The sequence below is a fragment of the Manis javanica genome, chromosome 11, assembly GCF_040802235.1.
Source record: "Manis javanica isolate MJ-LG chromosome 11, MJ_LKY, whole genome shotgun sequence".
In the NCBI taxonomy this organism is placed as follows: Eukaryota; Metazoa; Chordata; class Mammalia; order Pholidota; family Manidae; genus Manis; species Manis javanica.
In genome coordinates, this window is record NC_133166.1 from 32,625,090 (window position 1) to 32,646,957 (window position 21,868).

Consider the following 21,868-nt stretch of genomic DNA (forward strand, 5'->3'; position numbering starts at 1 on the left):
CTGTTCAGATCCTCTGACCATTTTTTAGTCAGATTATTTGCTTTTTGTTTGTTGAGGTATGTGAGCTCTTTATATATTTTGGATGTCAACATCTTATTGGATATGTCATTTATGAATATATTCTCCCATACTGTCGGATGCCTTTTTGTTCTACTGGTGGTATCCTTTGCGTACAGAAGCTTTTTAGTTTGATATAGTCCTGCATATTCATTTTTGCTCTTGCTTCCCTAGCCCGGGGAGATATGTTCTTGAAAAAGTTGCTCATATTTATATTCAAGAGAGTTTTGCCTATGTTTTCTTCCCAAGTCCTATTTATCTTTTACTTTTAAGAAGCCTTACTTAATGTTTTCTTATGTCACTTTAAAAGTAATCTTTCTCTTTGTCTTCTGTTGCACTTTTTCTTCTACAATGCCATTTATCATTGTGTTCTTTTATTGTGGTAATCTTTCATTTATGTCAGTCCATTTGGTAGAATCTAAGTATCTTTTTGCCTGGAACCTCATAGTATTTTTTATCCTCCGTAGATACTCCTGTTAGACACTCAAAAAGTATGTGCTAAATTAACATCTGCAGTAGCTTCAGTTAGCTCTGTATCAGGACTGCCTATTTCTCTTTCTTCAGTTATGACTGTTCTCAGTTCTGAATTTTTGTATTTCTTTTTTGGGGTTACTATACATTTCTATTAAGTATACTGCCACCTGCTTACTGCACAATGCTGCATGTATACTTCTTTGAAAACCTAACCCATTTAGCAACCTACTTACCTTGTATACACAGAAACGTTTATGAAGGTAAAATACCTATATATATATGTTTTCTAGCTATATCATCTGATTATTTATATCCTGCCAGAGAATGTAAAGATGTCTTTCCTTCTTCCATGTGGATTCTCCTAGTTTCAGATTTTCTATGTTCTGTTTTTCTCTGATTTCTAGATGTAAGCCAAGAGAGATAATGTAAGTTTATTATTTTATTTACTTAACATTTATTTTGCACTTACTCTGTGCCTTGTATTTTACTGATACTAGGCTTTATACAAGTATAACCTCATGTAATCCTTACAACTATTCTATGAGGTAGGTGTTGTTTATAGCCTCGTATGAGTGAGGATACTGAGTCATGGGGAAGTGAAGTAACTTCCCCGAAGTCACACAAACAGCAATTGGCAGAATCTCTTACAGTTAATGTTTTTTGTCTTCAATGCCTATACTTTTATATGTTAACTTCCTAAAAATAAAGGCATTTCCATAAAATAAGTCCTTCTGAGGAGACATTCTTCATGTCTTTGAAACATTAAGATTTCTTAATGTAACAAAATAGTTTTAAAACAAAGGAATAAGATGTTCATCTCATCCTTCATTTTTCTCAGCAGTAGAGTGTGGATGAGTAGTGCTTGGGGCATGCAGAGCTCCACTGCTCATCCACCAACTAGAGTGTATCAGAATGACAACGCTTGAAATTGCCATGCCAGAGAAAAGATTTAGGTAAAGACCAAATATCTTAGATGTTTAATTTTCAAAGGAGTGATCATCTCCATCCCCCTGGAATCCTCTGGATACTGGTAGTGGACTTGGAATAGGTATCATTTATGAAACAAGCTTTGCCTTAAGGGGTGTTTCTGAAGGTGCAAATTTTATTATATTACATAATTATTTTGGTGGGTTGCTTATTGTGTGCTTAACTAGGAATTCTTATACATATATTAAAAGATCTTTTTACAGGTTTCCATTATGTAAAATTATCTTTAGTTAATTTTCATGAAGATCCATTAATACTATATTGTATATTTTGAAGAACATAGAAACACAAATGTTCATAATTCTTTCTGTGTGTGTGTGTGTGCAGTATTTGCCATTACTTCTTAACCGTTACCTTTTCTTTTTTAGTTTTTTAGATGTTGGGAAATGTGAACATCTGGGATACCTGTCAGTATATGTACTGTCACTGGGCTTAGCATCCCAATTCATGAGTATATGAGTTAATTCCAAGTCTAGATTACCAGAATCTTTATTTAAAACAGTGTTTGAGCCCAGTAATTGTAGAGATGTGTCTATTTACATATTTCTTATATTTTATTATTACAGGTAGTATTTCTCAAGTACTTGTCTTGAGACATTTTATTTTATTCTTGCAGGTTCCATTGGATCATACCAGTGACAAGTCTCTTCTTGATGCTAATTTTGAGCCAGGAAAGAAGAACTTTCTGCATTTGACAGATAAAGATGGTGAACAGCCTCAGATACTACTGGTAAATTATTTAGAAAGCCCTATATTCATAATTTTGGGGCACTGTCATCTATTGCTTAGGAAGCAGTTTTCCAAAGGAAGGAGGAAAGATATGATTTGTGATTTATGTATAATAAATTATTTCCTTTATGTTTATTATAAATGTATGTTAACAGGGTTATACTGGGCACTATAACCCTGTTTGTGTATATAATCTGTTGTCACTCAGGGAATGTGGGTTGCTGTCTTTAAGACCACTACCATGATAGGAATGAGGGTCAGTCTAGGATAAGTTAAAACACTACAAAGCAGTCCCACTGTATTTCAGTGGCCTCTCCTTTGTTTAAGTATTCGCTTGGTTGCTGTAAGTCTTCGGTAGTTATGCTCAGATTTTTCGGTATTTTGTGGGAGGGACAGACCCCCCAGAATTCTCTACTGTGCCATTTTTCACTCCCAATTTTTCCCTCCACCCTTTTTTTGGTTTGTAATGACTAGCTTACCAGTTATATGCTTTATTTCTATTATTGTAGTGTTTGCCCTAATTCATATTTCAGTAGGCTTTCCTGTTTGGTCCAGTGGCCTTGGTGATCATCTACTCCAGTAACTTCCAATTTGAGGGGCATTCCTTTAGAAAAGATTGAAAAAACCTGGTCTGATTTACCTTTCTATTTTATAAACTGAGGAAAATAAGGTTCACAGAGTTTATGGGTATTTTTCAGAATCCTTCTATTCAGTGAAACTTTATTGAGGAAAAGTTCTTCTGTGTGGCACTTTTCATTTAGAAGTCTCTTGTGAGTTAGAATGCCTCTCTGAACAGTAGACAATAATTAAACAGAGGAAATCCACACTGAAGCAATATCAAAATACGTTGTTCTCTGACGTTCCTTAATCTTATCATTTATATTTTTATGATATGGGAAGATTTTGATAGTTGGGTGACATTGAAATCTAAATTAGCTATTAATTAGGTAACACTGGATATACAGTTTGGGAATTGATGTTTTAAAATCCACAGTGATTACTCTTCAGCTCTATCTTAATTTTTTATGCTTATTTTATATCCTTTATCCTTTCTGACATCTTCCTCATTGATAGGATGTTTCCTTTTGGAAACAGGAGGAATCTATCCATTTCATCCAACACCTGCTAGAACTACTTGTCAAGGATGATGTAAAAATGAATGACAGACTCCCTCATCAAGGAGTTGACAATAGTACTTTTAATATATTAGTACCAAAAATCTCCTTCTCTCATGTAAACAAAGTTTGAAAGAGAATTAAAGAAACTGAGAAAGTAGCAACTTTGGAAGGAGATATGAGCACCTCCCTAGTCTTTTATATTGGGCATCTTTCAAATATTTCTACAGGATATGGTTAGGGTTTACATTCCTTTGAATGTCTTGGTGGTAACAGTAATTGTAATACCTCAGCATTTTTTTTTTTCATTACCACAGCAATTAGTATGTCTTTTTTCATTGTTTTAACAACATTTGCCATTCAGTAAATAATTGGTTATGCTGCATTTCAGGAGGATTCCAGTGCTGGGGATGACAGTGTCCATGACAGATTTATAGGTCCACTTCCAAGAGAAGGTTCTGTGGGCTCTACCAGTGATTATGTCAGCCAAAGCTACTCTTACTCATCTATTTTGAATAAATCAGAAACTGGTAAGATTTATTATTATTAATGTTGTTGTATTTTCATAAATCATAGAGCGGTAGACCCAGAGTAACCCTTAAAATCTCAAGCGTAATCCCCTCATTTTTTGGATTAGAAAACTGAGACCCAGAACAAGATCACTAAGCAGAAGTCTGAACAATAGCATGATTTTCGTTTCCCTTCATTCATTATTGCTTTTACTGTTTTGTTTCGGCCACTGTTTAATAAATACAGCAAAAAAATTGAATATTTTATTTTGAAGGAAGACTTTTAATTTTGATAATTTTCCAGCTTGAATTTAATCTTAAATTTTTCAAGTTGACTTCCCCTGGAAAGGAGCGTCTCTGTTACCTATTTTTGGATTAGAATACTCTGGGAGATACTTCTATTTTGAAGCAGATGGGCCAGGCTTATTTTATTAGACCTACTGTGTTACCTTTCAGTTAATTATACGTTTGAAATTAATCATATAATTTTAAAAGTCCTATTAACTTTTTTTCAGAACATTATTAAACCTAGATTTTTGAAATTTTTCAATATATTGTGTGAAATTGCTTTATTTATACAAAGGTTTATTTATATATGATTGACTAATTGCCTAAAAATATGATCTAGGTACTTTTACATAACCTTTTATCTTACAACCAATCTTCACAGTAGATACTATTATTCATACTAAAAGAAATAAAACAGGTTCAGAGAAGCTTTTTATTGCACACCTAGTTAATGCTAGGTATGACTTCCGAATCTTTACTCTTAGAACTTCAAAACAGATGAGTTTAAATACTACATGTAAAAATCTAGTACAAAAAGAAAACTATAGTGTTAAATTGCAAATTTTGTTTTAATGTGATCTGTAATCTTCCACATACTATTATTTTGTAATTAAATTAAAATATAGAATAATTGCCTCATGGCTAATCATTTGTGTAGCCTTAATGGTGTATTTGTTCTGGAAAGGGCAGTAAAAGCTGGTCATGGTTGGTACTTTGGACCATTTATATCAGTAGAATTTTTTGCAGCAAATTTCTCAGGAATAAAAAAAAATGCAAAATTATTTTCTATTTCAGATAATAGATAATAAAGTTTTTTATTACACTATAGTAGTGATTCTCACATTTTTATTTCTTTAAAAATCATTTGGGTATATTTGTTAAAAAATATAGGTTCCAAGACATTATTTCCGAAAGTACTGATGAAGCTCTTCTGGAGTAGGCTGGATAAGAATTAAGATTCTTAAATACTTGCTTTGTATTCTGACAACCAAAGTCCTTTGTGTAGGAGTATGTATAGAACTCCTGCTTTATGCTATGTATTTATATAGCTTTCTGATACCTGTAAATTCCTAGACTAGAACTTTACTTTTAAAAAATGTTCTTCTCTGATTATAAAAATGTAATACATGCTCATTTTCATACTCTAAAATGAAGAAAGTGAAAATCACTAAATCACTGACAGTACTAACACAAATGACTTTTAGTGATTTTGCTTATTTTTCTCATCTTTCCTTCATATATGTGCTTGTAAGAAAATGAGAGGAATCATATTGCAAGCATATTTTTAATCAATATTTTTTGCTTAATACTATATTTCAATGCTATTAGTTTTTTAATATAGGGCTTTAAATGGCTGTGTGGTTTAGATATTTAGTTATTACTGATATCATGATTAACTTTCATGTACATACATTTTTATTTTTATCTCTAGTTATTTCCTTAGGGTAAGTTCTCCAAAATTGAATTACTAACTTGACATTTATTTAAAAAAACTTTAGAGGCCTTTGATATACATTGCCCTGTAATCACAGTCTTCATTCCTAATTATTGTTCCTTGCATACCTCTCTATTCAACTCCTTTTCCCTGCCTATACATATTCCTCCATTGTTCTGGGGGTTCCTCTGTTCTTTCCCTATCTGACTTCTTTATAATCACTCTGTATACTGCCTTTCTGAATTAAAATAGTCTATCAAAGGAGTTGTGGTTCAAAAATTTTGTTAGTGACTACTGAATTTTTATTTTCCTTAAGAAATTATTGTAAATCTTAGCACTATGTAAAAATGTTTTCATTGGGAAATGCTTTCATGATTTCAGCTCAGACTCTAGGATCACACTTCTTCATAAAGCAGTAGGCTTGGGGTCTATTTACACATTCCTTCTTGTCTCTATTGCCAACCAACTCTTTCTAGTAGGCAACCACTGTTGATAGGAGATGGTTGGTGGCGGTGGTGGGTGGGGACAGGGCTGTCATGTGTGTGAATTTTGAGGGATAAAGAATGGTTGAAAACTTATGTAGAATGTAGCCTCACAGGTGACTATAAACTATGTGACTAAGATGTTTCATCATTAAATCCATGATATCTGTCCTTGACCAGTTTCTTTAACAATTATTTTACCAATTCCAGGATTTGGCCTGTTTGATTTCTACTTCATTACCTGTTGGTTCTGTTCAGGATTTCTTTCTGAAGAGTCTGTTAATTCAGTAGCATTTTTACTAGTCTCACTAAAATCTTCATACATGTGGAAAGTAGTACACTTTTGTGAGACACTGTTCATTCTGTGTAAATATAGTACTGAATCAAATACAAAAGACCATATGGATTTCTGTGTGATTTTTATCACTAATCAACATAGAGTGATGGCAAAATTGTTATTAAACCTCCTTCTCCTGCCACCTTTTTTTAAGCCCAAAGAAAGGAAACAAGATCACAAATAAATGATATATGATTTATTTACAGGTACACAAAAGACAATAGCAGTATTCATTTAGCTTTTAAGGCTACAGGCAGAGTGGTTGTCCCTGTCTGTTGAGGAATTGGGAGGAGAAGATGGAGAAAAAGCAAATCCCAGACAGCTTCAGTTGAGAAGCAGCAAAACCGTCTTGGTCTCCTGCCAAAATGCCATTTGCGGGGAAGAGTCTATTTATATGAACTAAGAATGAAATAATACTTCTCATTGTTAATAATCAGACCAGATACCATACAGATTTGTGTCACTTATAAGTCATATGCACTGCCCCCATATGTGCACCTGCTGCAGGGCTAAGTAATGGGATAGAAAGATAAATCAGATTTGACCAGTCTGATGGGGAAGACATATATAAATAAGTAGGTAATTACGAAACAGTGAGATAAAGGCACTGATACAGATTAAAGACCCAGTGCTCTGAGAACAACTCAGGTGGAGGGTGGTTATGAATTGAAGCAGTTTATAATAATATAACAATGTAGAGTGCAATGTATAAACAGTGTTCTTAAAGATGAAAGGCATTAGAAATCAAAGTTTGAACTTTAGTCTGGAATGAAAGGTGGGTACCTACAGGTGTGGATAGTGTGGAATCTATTCCTGTTTTTCAGAGCTGATTAAGGTTCATCATGTGCATTTCTTGGTCCTTTCATCATCATCTTTGTCAATTTAGTTATCCCCAGAGCCTACCATCTCTGAAGACATTTTTCATAGTTGTTGGGAAATTGAAAAAGTACTTTGAAAAGTTTCAGTGAATACCTTTGGCATCTGTTGAGAAAAATTTTAAGTTTTTTTGTGTGTGTCTTGTATGCGGGGGATTTCAGCCCTGGGCAAGTTCACTCTGAATTTGGTGAGATTGAATAACAACTGAAAGTTGGTGATTAAAGGGTTTATAACAAGCTTTTGTCTCATGATGGCAGGTCTAGTGATAGAATCACATCTGCCTCTGCCAAGTTTGCAGTCATCACTGTGTCTGCCTCCAGGCCTCTCCTCCCCCTAAATCACTGTGTCTGCCTCCAGGCCTCTCCTCCGCCTAACTCCCACGGCGAGAGCACCGGGTGGAGCTCCTTATATAGCAACACTGACAACTATGGCTCACTGCCAGCAGGTGTGCAAGCATGCACCTGTGAGCAGTGCACATGTGTAATGGGCAAATAGATTAGGGTCAGGTGAGGATCCTGGACATTTTCCTTACATTTTGAAACAACCAAATCATTCAATATTGAGTGGGAATAAGTAAGTCTGATTACTAAGCAAAAATATTCACATTTTGCTCAAATAAAATGATGTGTGTGTACATGTATCTCATAAATTGGGCCTGAAGTCTGCTTCAAAAGAGAAGTTCCAAAAATGTTCTCAACAGTGGTAGCCATATCCAATTAGATATATAAAGCTAAGTGCTTTTAATCTTTCACTTGAATTTTTAATTCATATAAATGTCTCCTTTCCCTCTCCCCCTCACTTCCTCTGTTCTTTCCCTATCTGACTTCTTTATAATCACTCTGTATAGTGGACTGATTTGTAAAAGCTCATACTTTATAGGCTTGTTAAAATAGAAGTCACTCTTGAGTTTTTTTGTAATGAATTTATCTCATGTTATTAATTCTTCATGGAAATTGGTTCTAGGGCCTGATGATAGGGGTAACTGGTTCAGTTCAGTCTTCCAATGTTGGATGTGTATGTTATTTAAAGTGAATATGTTTGTACTTCTCCATTTTAATCCACAACTTTTAGATTTGGGGAGCAAAGATTATTTTTATGCCAGTTAAACATACGTAGATCCCTCTTCAAATTTTATTAAATGTGATATATCCATGTGTATCTCTGGACATATAAACAACATGTCCTTTTTCTGAGAAACAAGGTTTACATAGTACACATATTAGAAAAAGGATCTTTCTTAGGCATTATTAAAAAAATTGAAATAATTTCCAACTGAGTAACTTTAACCTGTCAATTTTTATTGGCATTAAATTCTTACATTTTTTTTAATGTAAAAATACTGATCTATGTATTTTTGTTTTTTCTTTTTAAAGGATATGTGGGATTAGTAAACCAAGCAATGACTTGCTACTTGAATAGCCTTTTGCAAACACTTTTTATGACTCCCGAATTTAGGAATGCATTATATAAGTGAGTATTCAAAAAAGTTATGTAAATAAAAATGACCTAAGAATGATAACACGGTTTTTAACAAAATATAATATACCTTCTTGCACTTAACTTGTAAGATTTGGGGCACTTCTCCCTTCATAAGACACAACTTCTTACATAGTATTTACAAAAAGGATCTTAATGAGAGATTGGCATATAAAAAAATTAGTGGGGAGAGAGAATCAGAAGTACATAGACAACAAAGGATAAAATTAATAAGATTTACACTTGGAATAAATTGTTGTATTTAAGCTTCCCTCACAGTTTTAACACCCTTATGAAGAAATATGTCATCTGCTTTTTGAGATACTCCGAATATGGAAACCGTATTTTTCCCCTTCTCTATTTAAGAAACAAAGTTGTCTTTTTAAAGTTATAAACTTTGTTTCTAATTAAGATAATACAACTGTCCTGTGTATGTGTATGTGTGCCCTTGTGTATGTGTTTCTAGAAAACTGTATGTACATCAGGTCCTTTAAAATGCTGTGTGAAGGAAGTTCATATTTAAATCAAGTCTGAAAGTCAGACTTTTACTTTTAGGAGTATTCTGTTACAATACACTTAATATACCCTTGCTTTGTATATTTTCTTTAAGGTATATATATAACTTTTATTTTTTAAGACATTTTAAAGTACAAACTAACTGATTTTTCCCCCTTTTTTGTGGAAAAAAATCTTGAATAACATCTTGAAATTACTATAAATATGTTTTTTAAGTATTTTTGAGACTTTAATACTAGTTGTATTGCTCAAACATTAAATTACATATTATATTCATGTGTAAGCTCATCATCTGAATTTGCTTGTAAAGATTGACATGTTTTTTTATTTAGCAAGTATTTGTTTACCTAGTAGTATTTATAGGTGCTTAGTAATTGAGATGGAGTTAAAAATAAGGTCTTTGTTCTTGAGTAATATACAAGTAGCTCCACAGTAGCAATATGTATGTGTATGAAATAGTTTAAATAACATTTAAGGACAGCTAAATTCCATGAGAATTTAGAGAAAGGAGATTAATGAAACTTGGAGAGGGGGCTTAGCATAGAAAATAGAACTTGAGGTAAATATGAACTAGGTGTGGTTTGGCCAGATTGAGAAGAAAGAAAGTGCGTTGCATACAGGTGCAGACAGGAGGTCTTCCAAGAGCAAAAGTAAGTAATAGGAACTGCTACCTAAATGTTAGTTATTACTAGTGTGTATCAGATGCTGTTTGGAGTACTTTACCTTGTAGACTCATTTAAATTGTATGGCAACTCTATGACTTAGGTGCTCTTATTATCCACATTTTGTAAAGGAGGTAACTAAATGCACAGACAGGTTAAATACTTTGCCAGAGGCCACAATGTTAGAAATAACACACCCAGTGATGCCAGAATCCATTACTCTATTCTGCCCGTATTATAGCTGATGTCAGTGAGTATGTCACAGGGGCCTCCAGAATATCAGCGTAACTGGAGTTTTTGTCAGAGTCCTGAAAGATGATGTTAACAGGTGGATGGATTCTAGAGCCTAACAGTAAAACTGGAACAAACTGAATAGTCATGATAATGTCCTGCTTTGGCAAGTAGGGCATAGGAATGGGAATCCTGGGAGCTTTATTAACCGTGAATTCTAATATCCTGAAAGTAGTCTGTAAATTTATAGCACTATGGAGAAGAATAAGAGCATATACAGGACTATGCATTCAGCAAACACATGCTGGATACTTACTGTGTGCTAAGCACTCTTTTAGGCACAGGGATTATAGGATTTACAGTGAATAAGACAGAGGCCCTCTCTTAGACCTTTGATAGGTCAGCCTCTATAAATAAGCTCATCTCATACACTGTCGAATGCCATGAAGAAAATAAAGCAGGGCAATGTGGAAAGAGTACCTTTCAGGAGGTGGGGTGGTAGTGTGGGTGGGTATCTCTGAGGAATTATCTTCTGAATAGGCTTCACAGGAGCCAGGTCTGTGAAGCTCTGGAGGAAGAATATTCAAGGCAGAAAAAATTTCGAAGGCCTTAAAAGGACAAAAGAAATCCATTGTGACTGGAACCCAATGAGTGAGGAGGGGGAGTGAGACATACTGTTAAAGAGGAAGGCCCCAAATGCCCTATTGTGAGAATAGAGTGCTGTTTACTGCAGGTGGAGAAACAAAGCCTGAAAGCCAGATGCTGTTCCATAAGCAGAACTAAGAAAGGAATGGTTCCTTAAAAAGGGTAGACCTTGCTAGACTACAGACAGGGTAGCACCATCATGATAGACCTTGCTAGACTACAGACAGGGTAGCACCATCATGAAAGGCTAGAGTTCTGTTCGTTTATTTTCTTCACTCATTGTGTAATAGCCAACAGAGAATCTACCACTTTAGATTTAGAGGCAAGTAATGTGTAAAATATAGTGTTTTATATAGTGCAGTGTGCAGGATTGATTTGAAAGATAAGGAGCCCTGAAGGAATCTGTTGTAAACCAGGCATGGATAAACGAGGGTCAGAATGAAGATGGTGGCAGTGATTCTGATATTTCATATTGAAAACTGATATGACTTAGTGACAAATTTTATTTAGAAGTAAAGGAAAGGGGAGAATCAAATATGGCACCAAAGTTTCTTACTTTTAGGTGACTGCAGTAACAGCAAGTAATAGCAAGATTTATAACTCAAAAGTATTTGTACCAAGAGTAAAGGACAGGTGAGAATTCAGTTTTTATATTACAGTCATTTCTCCCCAATAGTGAATTTCCTTTTCAGGAAAGTTAAGTGTAAGTCCCTTCTGTTGAGGAGCATAAGAATAAAAGAGGGCCAGGATTATAACAGATGTCAGATAATTAATGGAGGTGTTTGCAAGGAAGCTTTGAGAAGAAAAAAGTGAAAGATACTCTACTGACATGTGCGAAGCAGAAGAGAGCTCCAGTGCATAAAAAGAGGGTCAGGATCACAGAGCTGCCACATCTAAGCCCTACGCAAAGCACTGAACGCTTTAGCAGAGGGCTCTGCCACAAGAAAACAAGCCTTTTAGTTCATTTGTAAACTGCAGCAGAGGAATATTAATGTCCCAGCCTCCTTTTGGTACTAAAAATCTACTAAGGAAGTAGAAAGTAATAATAATCTTATTGCCAGTTCAAGATATAGAAAATCATTAAAATTATCCTACTTTAATATTTTGTCTTTGGCATTTTATTGAATATAAAATTATTTTAAGGACTTTTGTGGATTCATTACCAACTTTACTCCCTTAGTCTTATTTTTCCCATGTGATCTTAAGTTCTTTAGTTACAAATTTGGTTGATACTGAGACAGTCCCTGTAGCTAGGGCTAGACTGGTGTTTATCCAGTTTGTGAGGGTAAAAATCTTATCTGGGTTATTCTATTACTTTAAGACTTCATTATGGAAAATTTCAGATATCTTAAAAAATAGTGAAGTAGTGTAATGAATACCTCTGTATCCATCACCCAGCTTTGAACATTATCAACTAATGATCAGTCTTTTTTACTTAAAAACCCCCGACTCTGATTACTTGGAAGCATATTCCCATCATATTGTCTGTAAATTTTATCTCAGGTCAGTGCTGATTTTTCCCTGATGGCCTCGTAATTTTTTTTAAAACAATCTGTTCAAATCAGAATCCAAACAACACCCAAGAATTGAAATTGATTAGCAAGACTCCATCTATTTCATGTATTTTTGATTCTCTTCTATCCTTTTCCTCCTTGTAATTTGTTCCTTGAAAAAATATATATATATTAAAAACAGATGTCCTTCCTATTGTTTTCCACAGTTTGGGTTTTGGTGGTTGAAAGCCAGTGTCATTTAATACTATTCTGTTTCCCATATTTGGGGGAAATTAGGAATAAGAACAAGAGTCTTGATCAGGTTCAAGTTCAGTGATTATTTTTAAATGAGCTTTGCCTTTTATTTGTGTTGCCTTCTTGTGACTTGTTAAACTCTAAATTTCTTCTGAATTTATGAATTGGAGAGACTATTTCATTAGATATTAAGAGCTACAATTAGTATTCAAATTCTGTATAGCCCCCAGAGTTAAGATCTTAACATTTTTATGATGTTAATATTAATTATGCTTTAAAGAATACAAATATTTTGTAAATAATTTCAAACATTTCATTCCAATAGGTGGGAATTTGAAGAATCTGAAGAAGATCCAGTGACAAGTATCCCATACCAACTTCAAAGGCTTTTTGTTTTGTTACAAACCAGCAAAAAAAGAGCAATTGAAACCACAGATGTTACACGGAGCTTTGGATGGGATAGTAGTGAGGGTACTAATTCACTTGTAATGATAAATATTTAAACTATCTACTAATAATAAATATTTCTGGTGTTCAAAGGAATTCTTGGGGACAATATTGTAAACAATAACAGATATTAACAACTTAGTCAACTTTACCTTCAGTCAAACCTTTTCATTGCTTTTTGCTGGAACTTAAAAATAACTTAAAATTTAAGCTCTGAGGGATAAATTGATAAGTTAAATTTTTCTTGTAAAAAAGTTGGTTATACTTTATATACTTAGAGTTTTGTAAGTTTGTTTTTTTCTTAACATATTTCTTAACTCTACAGTGAAAAGATAAAGTTGCAGTTATCATAACACTATAAAGCATGTGTTATTTATAAAATGCTAGTTTATTTTTTTCTTAGGATTCCTTTTCATGACTATAATGTGTATTTATGTTCTTTTTAAATTTATTTTGTGCATTCTTTTGTGCAGATTTTTTCATGTTTCTGACATTTTGTTTTTAAACTTTTCGTTTTAACAATGATTCATTACACTAAATTTACTGCTATTTTTTATTAAATTTTCTCTTAAACTAGCTTGGCAGCAGCATGATGTACAAGAACTATGCAGAGTCATGTTTGATGCTTTGGAACAGAAATGGAAACAAACAGAACAGGTACATCTCTCAGGTTGATAGGGGAATGTTTTATAATAAATTATTAATTACCTTAAAGTGACTTAAATTTTACTGGACTGTCTTAAAACTTCAGTGTTAGTCCAGTTGTTAAAGTGTTGAATGAGGAACTGAAAGTTCTAGGTTTTCATTTGGCTATTCCTGAGTCAAGATCCTCATTAAACTACTCTACATCTCAGTTTCCTCATCTTTAAAATCAGGAAGTTGAGCTCTGTGGTCTAGGTGGTTCCTTTTTAGCCAAAAACTATGTAATTCATACCTATATATACGTGTGTGTGTGTGGTTCTTTCAGGTGAATTTTGAACAGTACTTTCAGATATTTACTAAGTAAATTGTATGTCTTACAAGCTGTAGCACATTGTAAAGTATGTTCATCAAGCATTACCTTTGTTTTGACTAATGAAGTATAATACATGCTTTTGACATTTAAGGTCCTTGTTAATCTGACCCTCTTCTTATCCAGTTGGAAAGAGGATGATGTCAGAAATGGGGAGAACATTAGTTTAGTTCATTGTGGGATGAGGAATAAGAATTGGATGGGCCTTAGGACTCAGTATAGGAAAGAGTTTTCTCTGGCTGTAGTGATAGAGGATCATAGGGTTAAAAAAGGGGAAGAATTTGAAAGATAGCCTGGAGGGTCTGCCGTCTGATTGAAATTGTTATGATAGCTTTAACCAGAGTTGTTTGAACTATGGATTGTGATGCATTCAGAGTTATGAAGTCAGTTTAGTGATTCTATATCAGCACTTAGAAAAAAATGGAATAGAACTGAAAAATGTAAGAAAGCATCACAGAAATAAGGGTATTGCTTTATGCAAATTTTGTTACAGGTATAGGTACTTGTTTGCAATGTAAATTATTTTCTTAGTGTGCGTTGCTGTCAAAAAACTGTTTGAAAAACACTGGTTTGAACCACTTAGAAATGACTTCCCAGATGCAGAAAACATAGTCAAATATAACTAGAGCAGGTAAATAAAGAAGGCTTCATTAATAAATAGCAGTGTAGACAGTGATGGTGGACCCTAGTTTGAAGGCTTTTAAGTCCTAGACGTTTGGCGAGATATAAATGTAAATTTATGAAAGAGGAACCATAGTACACTTTCCTTCTTGCCTGTTCTTAAGAAATAGTGAAAAAATTGTTTACTTCATTTAGTCGTCTAGTTTATGTAAATAGTCCTGTGGAATTGTATTTTGTACTTTATGTTTATGGTATTAGGGACTGTTTCTTCTTGATACGTCTGAAGTTCCCCTTTGCCTGCTTACATCTCAGAGGGTCAACACTTCCATTTAAATCAGCTGGAGCATTCCTACTGAGTTCCCAAATTTTGGTCTAAGAATCTTGAAGCAAGACATTCACATTCACATGAGGGTCCTTAGGGGGTTACATGTCTTCTTTGGGCTGGAAAAGCCCCAGTTAACTAGGTTTGGGACTAGGTGAGAGGTCCTTTCTTTTAGGTGAGAATATTTTGAGGAAAATGATATTCAAGTTTTTTTTTTCTAATTTCTACACATTAAAAAAAATCACAGTGTAATATTTACCCTTAAACTTGTTTTATGTATATTACTGAAAGTTAAAAAGTTTTATTTGCATCTTGAATTAGTAGATAGAATTTTCAAAATCAGAATATATTATTGGGAGAGGGATACTATACATATGTAAAGCTATAAAAACAGGTAGTTATTTAGCTGTGTAATTATCAAAATGCCTAACTTGATAAATTAGGATGTATTTTCATCCTAATAAAAGGATAATTTGAGGCTTAATAGTATAATAAGTTGGTAACTGATTTCAATAAAACATATCAGCATGGTTTTTAGTGATAAGAAAATTGAAACAGTTAATGTTTTGTACATTGATTGCTAAAATTGTTAACCTAATTTTATTGATCTTCAGTTGATTTTTGTAGAGCTTTTTTTATTTTTTTATGTATATATTTTTTGTAGAGCTTTTTTTAAAATAGAGTTGTAGATAAAGCTTTCTGCAACTTCAACAGTAAGAATGAATATCCTTTTGAAACTCATTTTTAAAAGCTTGAATTACTGTGTTTTCATATATTTTAAAAATGATTTTTAAGGAACACTTTTTAAAATTAAATGTTCTTACTTTTAGGCTGATCTTATAAATGAACTATATCAAGGCAAGCTGAAGGACTACGTGAGATGTCTGGAATGTGGCTATGAGGGCTGGAGAATCGACACATATCTTGATATTCCATTGGTCATCCGACCTTATGGGTCCAGCCAAGCATTTGCTAGTGTGGTGTGTACCTTTCAGCTGCCTGCTTGTGTATCCATACACAGAATACATAATAGCACAGTGGTATAATCTATTGTAAGGTAAGTATCATCCTAGATACACCTTCTTGGGTTGTTAGTAATTCCTGCATTTAAACTAGCAAGATCTAGAAGATTTTTGACCCTTTAGTGAGTCCTAATAGTGCATGTATGAGAGGGAAAATGAATGCAAATATACTGCTTCATGGTTCAGTATTTTATTCTTTCTGGTAGATGACTAGATTATTTCATCTTATTCTTTTTCTACCTCTAAACAGTATTTTGTAAATGCTATTTTCATAACCATTTTTTTACATTGGAAAATACTATTTGTTTTGGAGGCATTGTTCTATATACTTTTAAAACTGGAAAAGTTACCTCTGATTTTTTATGATAAACAGAGGTCATATTTTTTAAAGGAGCACTCCTATTCTAAATTTAGTTTAAAAACTATGCATTGTATAAACTTAGTATTTTGGAGACTATGACAGACAGACAGATAGACACACACACATATATAAAATCAGTTTGATTATTTATATACAGGGTGTCTAATTGGGAGATTAAGATTTTCTTATTCTTCCTCTTGTTACCCGTTTAAGCTTTTTTATAATTTTACTATGGTATTTCATTGTGTTTACTTATACAAAAGGAGGGCCATGGAAGGAGTTAAGTTGATATTTAAAGTTTAAAATGTCCAGAAACATTTATTGTGAATCTATAATGAGCCAGGGGAAACTGAGAGTTTAACTAAAACATCCAAAGACGTAATTTTCCATCTTGATGTTGTGTTGGGTTTTATCTATGCAGTTACCAAGCTAATGGTGGCTTGTAGCTAAAATCAGTGTTTTTAAAGCTGATTTTAAAGGATAAAGTCCATACGTTATCATCTAAAAGTAGTCCTTTAAGTATAGTTTAGACCTCTGGCCTCTAGAACAATTGATTCCCTTTGCTTTTCTCTCCTGTTTTTATATGGCTATCAGGAAATAATCAACATGAAGTTATGGAATCAGTCAGAGGGATTCCAAAGTAGAAGACCTTATCTGGATAGTGGAAGATCCAAGTCTCCTTTCCCTACTATTTTTTAGTCAGTTCCCTGAATAGATTTGAAAAAATTTTTTGCATGTTTAATATGCCCTTTGTAAACTGTCATTCTAGCTATATGCAGTTGGCTAATTTTGTTTTTCATTTTTTGTTTTTACCTTTATTTTGTCAGTTTAAAGTGGAAAGGACATACTGAAAAATTATTGAAAAATTATTAACATTTGTCTTTCATTGACTTATTTCCTAACTCATTTTTAAATATTGGCACTTCTTTAGCAGAATATTTGGTAGTCGCAAGTGGTAAAGACTACTTTTTCTACTTTGTTTATGAAAGTTTTTTCACATATACATTCAGTTTAGTTTCTTATATATTAATTGAATATTGAGAAAGCTAGTTTATTTGTGTTATGTTAGAATCTTACATTTGAATATTCAGCAAGTATAATTGCTTAGCTAAATCTTTGTCATTATTTTTTTACCTGCTGAATTGCCACCACTCTCATAAATCCACGGTAGGCACAGCACTGGGGCAGTTTGGAAGTTTTTTGGAGAAGTGAAAAAAACACATTTATAAAATGGAATCTCCAAAGGTAGTATCCTCCATTGATATACAGGTGGTGGTGGTAGAGTGGTGTGATTCAGTGGGAATTGGAAGTTACAGCTATGAAGCAGTATGTTAGCAAGTTTATAACACACATGCACTGATAGCGCTTGCAGAAGGGAACTTAAAACTTCCTAGACTTTGCTGGAATCTTTTGAGGGGAATTATAGCAGGTGAACTACCCAAGATAGGAGTTCTAAGGAAGATACTGCCTTCAGAGAACTTTAGTTAGAGGTAAGTGATTTTCCATCATTTTTTCTCAGTTCAAAATCTATAACTTACACGTCTTAATCCACAGAAAACATCACACAGCATCTAAAGTTAGTTTTATATCACTGTTGCCATTGTGTATTTTGTTAATTGTACATGTTTTGAAAAGGATTTATTACAAATGTGGATTGTCAAGTTCTAGTTAAAACAAGCATTATAAAATATCTTATTCAGATTATACATAATATTTGGCTTTAATTTGAATTGAACTCATTTAAAATTTATATTCCTGCTTTTATTAGTGGACTCTGGTATTTTTGTTTTAACTGGGTATACACACACATGAATACATGAAAATACACACATACACACATGTACGTACATACACAACATTGATGGTTATACATTCTGTTTATTGTACAGTTCAGTGAGCCACAATATTACAGATATGTGTATATAGTCAAGTCAACACCTGATGTTTAATTTCAAACAATTAAGTGTGAAGTTATGTTAAAAATTCATGTTTTTTTTAATACCTTCATCTGAAACATCCAGTTTCTAGAGTTTTTCATCTCTGGAGATAATAATATTTAAGATTAAAATATGAATGGAATTAGCACTTAGCTAACTTTTCATTTAACATCTATAATCAATTTTTAATTATTTTTAGCATGATTAATAGCATACTTTTTTTAATGAGTGCTGTGGATCACAATTTTTAAAAAGCTTTTCATCATAATATTTTCTTTATTGAATTACATTTCAGTTATTACAACTGATATTTATTAAATTTCTGGTCTTCATCTTAGCTGGCCAAGTAGGGAATGGGAATCAGTATTTAAAGGCTCTTCTACCACTCTCTCTCTCTCTCATACTGAGTTCTGTTCAACACTAGTCTCCAATGGAATTTAATAGAAGTTTTGGAGAATGCTTCTTTGATTAGATAAATTTGGGCAACTGTGTAATTATAATCTTCTTTGAGCAGTTTACAATGCATATTTCATGTTAAATAAGCTGTGGGGACTCCTGTAGTAGAGAAGTTTGTGTCACTGTGTTTAACCTAGCATTTTCTTTCTATGTGGGACATAGTTAATATTTCAAGGGACACTAGGATTCTGAGGAACATATTTTGGGAAGCTCTGCATTAAATTAAGGTGACTTGAGGGATGGCTCTGCTTTGTTATATTAACATTTATGTCCTTCGGATTTTGAGGGGGAGTGGAGTACTAAAATATGTGTTATAACTTCCCATTATTTTACATGCTTTGTTATTAATTCTGAAAAATTAGTAACAGGTGAAAATTGCTTGTATTAGTCTTTTAAAAATCTCATTCTTAATAATTGATTAATTAGAACCTTTTATTTTCACTGATTAGAGCTGTCCATATAAAAAACAATCTCACTGAATTTCATAATCAAAGAAATCTTGACTCTGCTATTGCCAAGCATATTCGAGGATGTATTATTACAAAGAGATAGTACTAAATACATTCTAATGATACATGGGAAATAGAATTTTTATTGGCTAATTATGAAGTCATATTTGATAAATTAAGCAAAAAATGGCATGGCCTTATTTGATGCTAATCAAGGAAGAGCTTTTCGATTTAACAGTAAAATTTTAGACACTATCTTTTTATGGGTCTCTTTTGTCATAAAACATTTTATTGAGTTGACTACTCTGTGGCAGGCACTGTTCTAGGCCATTTTCTGATAGGATAGTTTTATTCTGTTATTTGGTAAGTTATTTAAATATCTGTTTATTATGACAAAATGTGTTCAAAAGTCTGAAATTAGGTTTAGTTATATAATTCCATATAGTGTTTTGTAAAGATTAGGTTATGTAAAAGTTTTGTTCCCTAAGCAAACAAAGTTTAATGATTATTTTAAAGTTTTGAATGGAAAATTGTTAAATTCATAAGTGTTTCAAGTGTTTAGTATATACAAGGTTATATCGTAAGTTCTGCCCTGATTTAACGGATAATTTGAACATTTTTATCTGGCTGGCTTGGCCACATAACTCATTTGTATGGTGGAGTGGTCCAAATTTGTAAGCATTACATAAAGAAAAATCTCTTCCACAGACTCTACCCTCATTTTTTCAGGAATTTGTATGGTTGGACATAGTGGGAACCAGTTTAAAAAGTGGGGACTTCTGCTCTCAGGAAGATGGAGTAAATGTACATTGCCCTAGTCCTCCTGCTAAAACAACTGAAAATCTTGAACATTATGTATAAAATAAACACAAGAAGACTCTGAAAGGTGGAGAAAAGGCATAAAGACTAGGGACCTCAGGACTCAAGGAATGACATAGGGTGAGTTCCCTGGGTTTTCTTTTTGCCTAATATCCCAAACTTGGAGCTGAAGAAGCCTGAGACAGCAACAGGCACAGACTAAAAAGCCTGTTTTCTCTAGCCACAAGCCCCAAAAGGGGACAGCCTAGTAAGGCAGAAAACTTTTACAAAACTGCTCTGCTCTAGCTAAACATTACAGAAATACTGTGGCCCAACTCATGCCTTCCAAGGCTGCATAGGGAGCCTAGACTTCCACCCTCATGCAGCTCTAACAAGCCTCTCCAAAGCCCCTGCGTGGTTTCAGAGAAGACTGAGTAGGATGCCAGGAGTTTCATACCTGCTGGGCAGTAACAAACATCTCCACTACCCTCCTCTTATTCCCCTAGTTTGCTCTCATTAGACACCCTGGGGTGAAGCTGGCCTTTTACTCCCACCTAACAGTAAGGAGATACTCCTTTCCTTCTCCACTGGAGTGGTGTCAGAAGAGGCCTAATCGAGAGTCAGGACATTTCTCATCTCTGAGTGGTAAGGAGGCTAGCCCCCTCCCATCTGTGGTGTCAGTGGAGGCCACAGGGGAATAGTAATGAGATATACCTGCCCCTCACTGCCTAGGTGATACAGCAGAGGCCTACTGAACAGCCAGGATAAATGCCCTTGCCCAGAAGTAATAAGGAACTCCTCCTCACCTCGGTGTCAACAGCGGCCAAGTGGGAAACCTAGTCTTCAACTCCCACCTGACAGTAAGGAGGCAGGGGCCTTTTCTCCAGCTGGAGCAGTTGCAGAGAAGCCAACCAAAATAGAAGATTTAAATAAGGTCCAGAATCTCATAACATAATACCCAAATGTCCAGGTTTCAATAAAAAAATCACTCTACATCCTAAGAATCGGGAAAATATCATTTTGAATTAAAGGAGAGACAATCAATAGATGCCAACACGGAAATGACAGATGTTCAAATTATCTGACAAATATTTTAAAGTAGCCATCATAGAAATATTTCAGTGAGAGATCTCAAACCCACTGGAAATAAATAGAAAATAGAAAGTTTCAGGGAAGAAATAACAGATAATAATGAAATAAATGGGAATTTAGAACTGAAAAATACAATAATCAAAATTAAAAACTTGATGGATAGTTTCAACTGCAGAATGGAAGAGATAGTGGAAAGAATCAGTGAACTTGAAGAAAGAACAACAGAAATTGCCCAGTCTAAACAGCAGAGAGAAAAATAGCAGTGGAAAATAAAAAAGGTCCACAGGACCTATAGGACTATAATAAAAGATCTAACTTTTGTGTCATTGGCTTCCTGGAAGGAAAGGAAAAAGAAGGCAGGGCTGGAAGAATACTTAAAGAAATAAATGAAGAAATTTTTTTTTAATGGCTGAAAATTCTCAAATTTGGCCAAGATATAAACTTTATAGATCCAAGAAGCTGAGCAAATCCCAAACAGGGTAAGCCTAAATCATTATACATCAAGTCCAATTATAGTCAAATTTCTGAAAAACTAAAGGCAAAGAAAATACCTTGAAAACATGAGTAAGGAGAGGCACCTTTTCTTACAGGCTAAAACCACTCTGATATCTCATAAGCAGATTTATTATAAAAAACTGTGGAAGCCAGAAGGAAGCTGCATACTTTTCAAGTGTTGAAAGGAAAGAAATGTCAACTAAAGTCTCAACACCCAATGAAAATAGTCTTTAGGAATGAAGGGGAAATCAAGACATTCTTGAATGAGGAAACACTAAAGAGAATTTCT

At 33.8% G+C, this 21,868-nt stretch overlaps 1 protein-coding gene across 4 annotated transcripts in view; it reads left to right on the plus strand.

Moving 5' to 3' along the window:
- USP47 (ubiquitin specific peptidase 47) overlaps positions 1-21,868 on the plus strand; it is a 115,228-nt gene that overhangs the window by 38,961 nt on the left and 54,399 nt on the right. For all 4 annotated transcript variants that reach the window (XM_037026374.2, XM_037026375.2, XM_037026377.2 and 1 more), the window contains 6 exons: positions 2,135-2,248; positions 3,754-3,892; positions 8,663-8,759; positions 12,893-13,038; positions 13,592-13,671; positions 15,800-15,949. In XM_037026374.2, the coding sequence (XP_036882269.2) occupies positions 2,135-2,248; positions 3,754-3,892; positions 8,663-8,759; positions 12,893-13,038; positions 13,592-13,671; positions 15,800-15,949 (726 nt within the window). The remainder of the gene's footprint in view (positions 1-2,134; positions 2,249-3,753; positions 3,893-8,662; positions 8,760-12,892; positions 13,039-13,591; positions 13,672-15,799; positions 15,950-21,868) is intronic.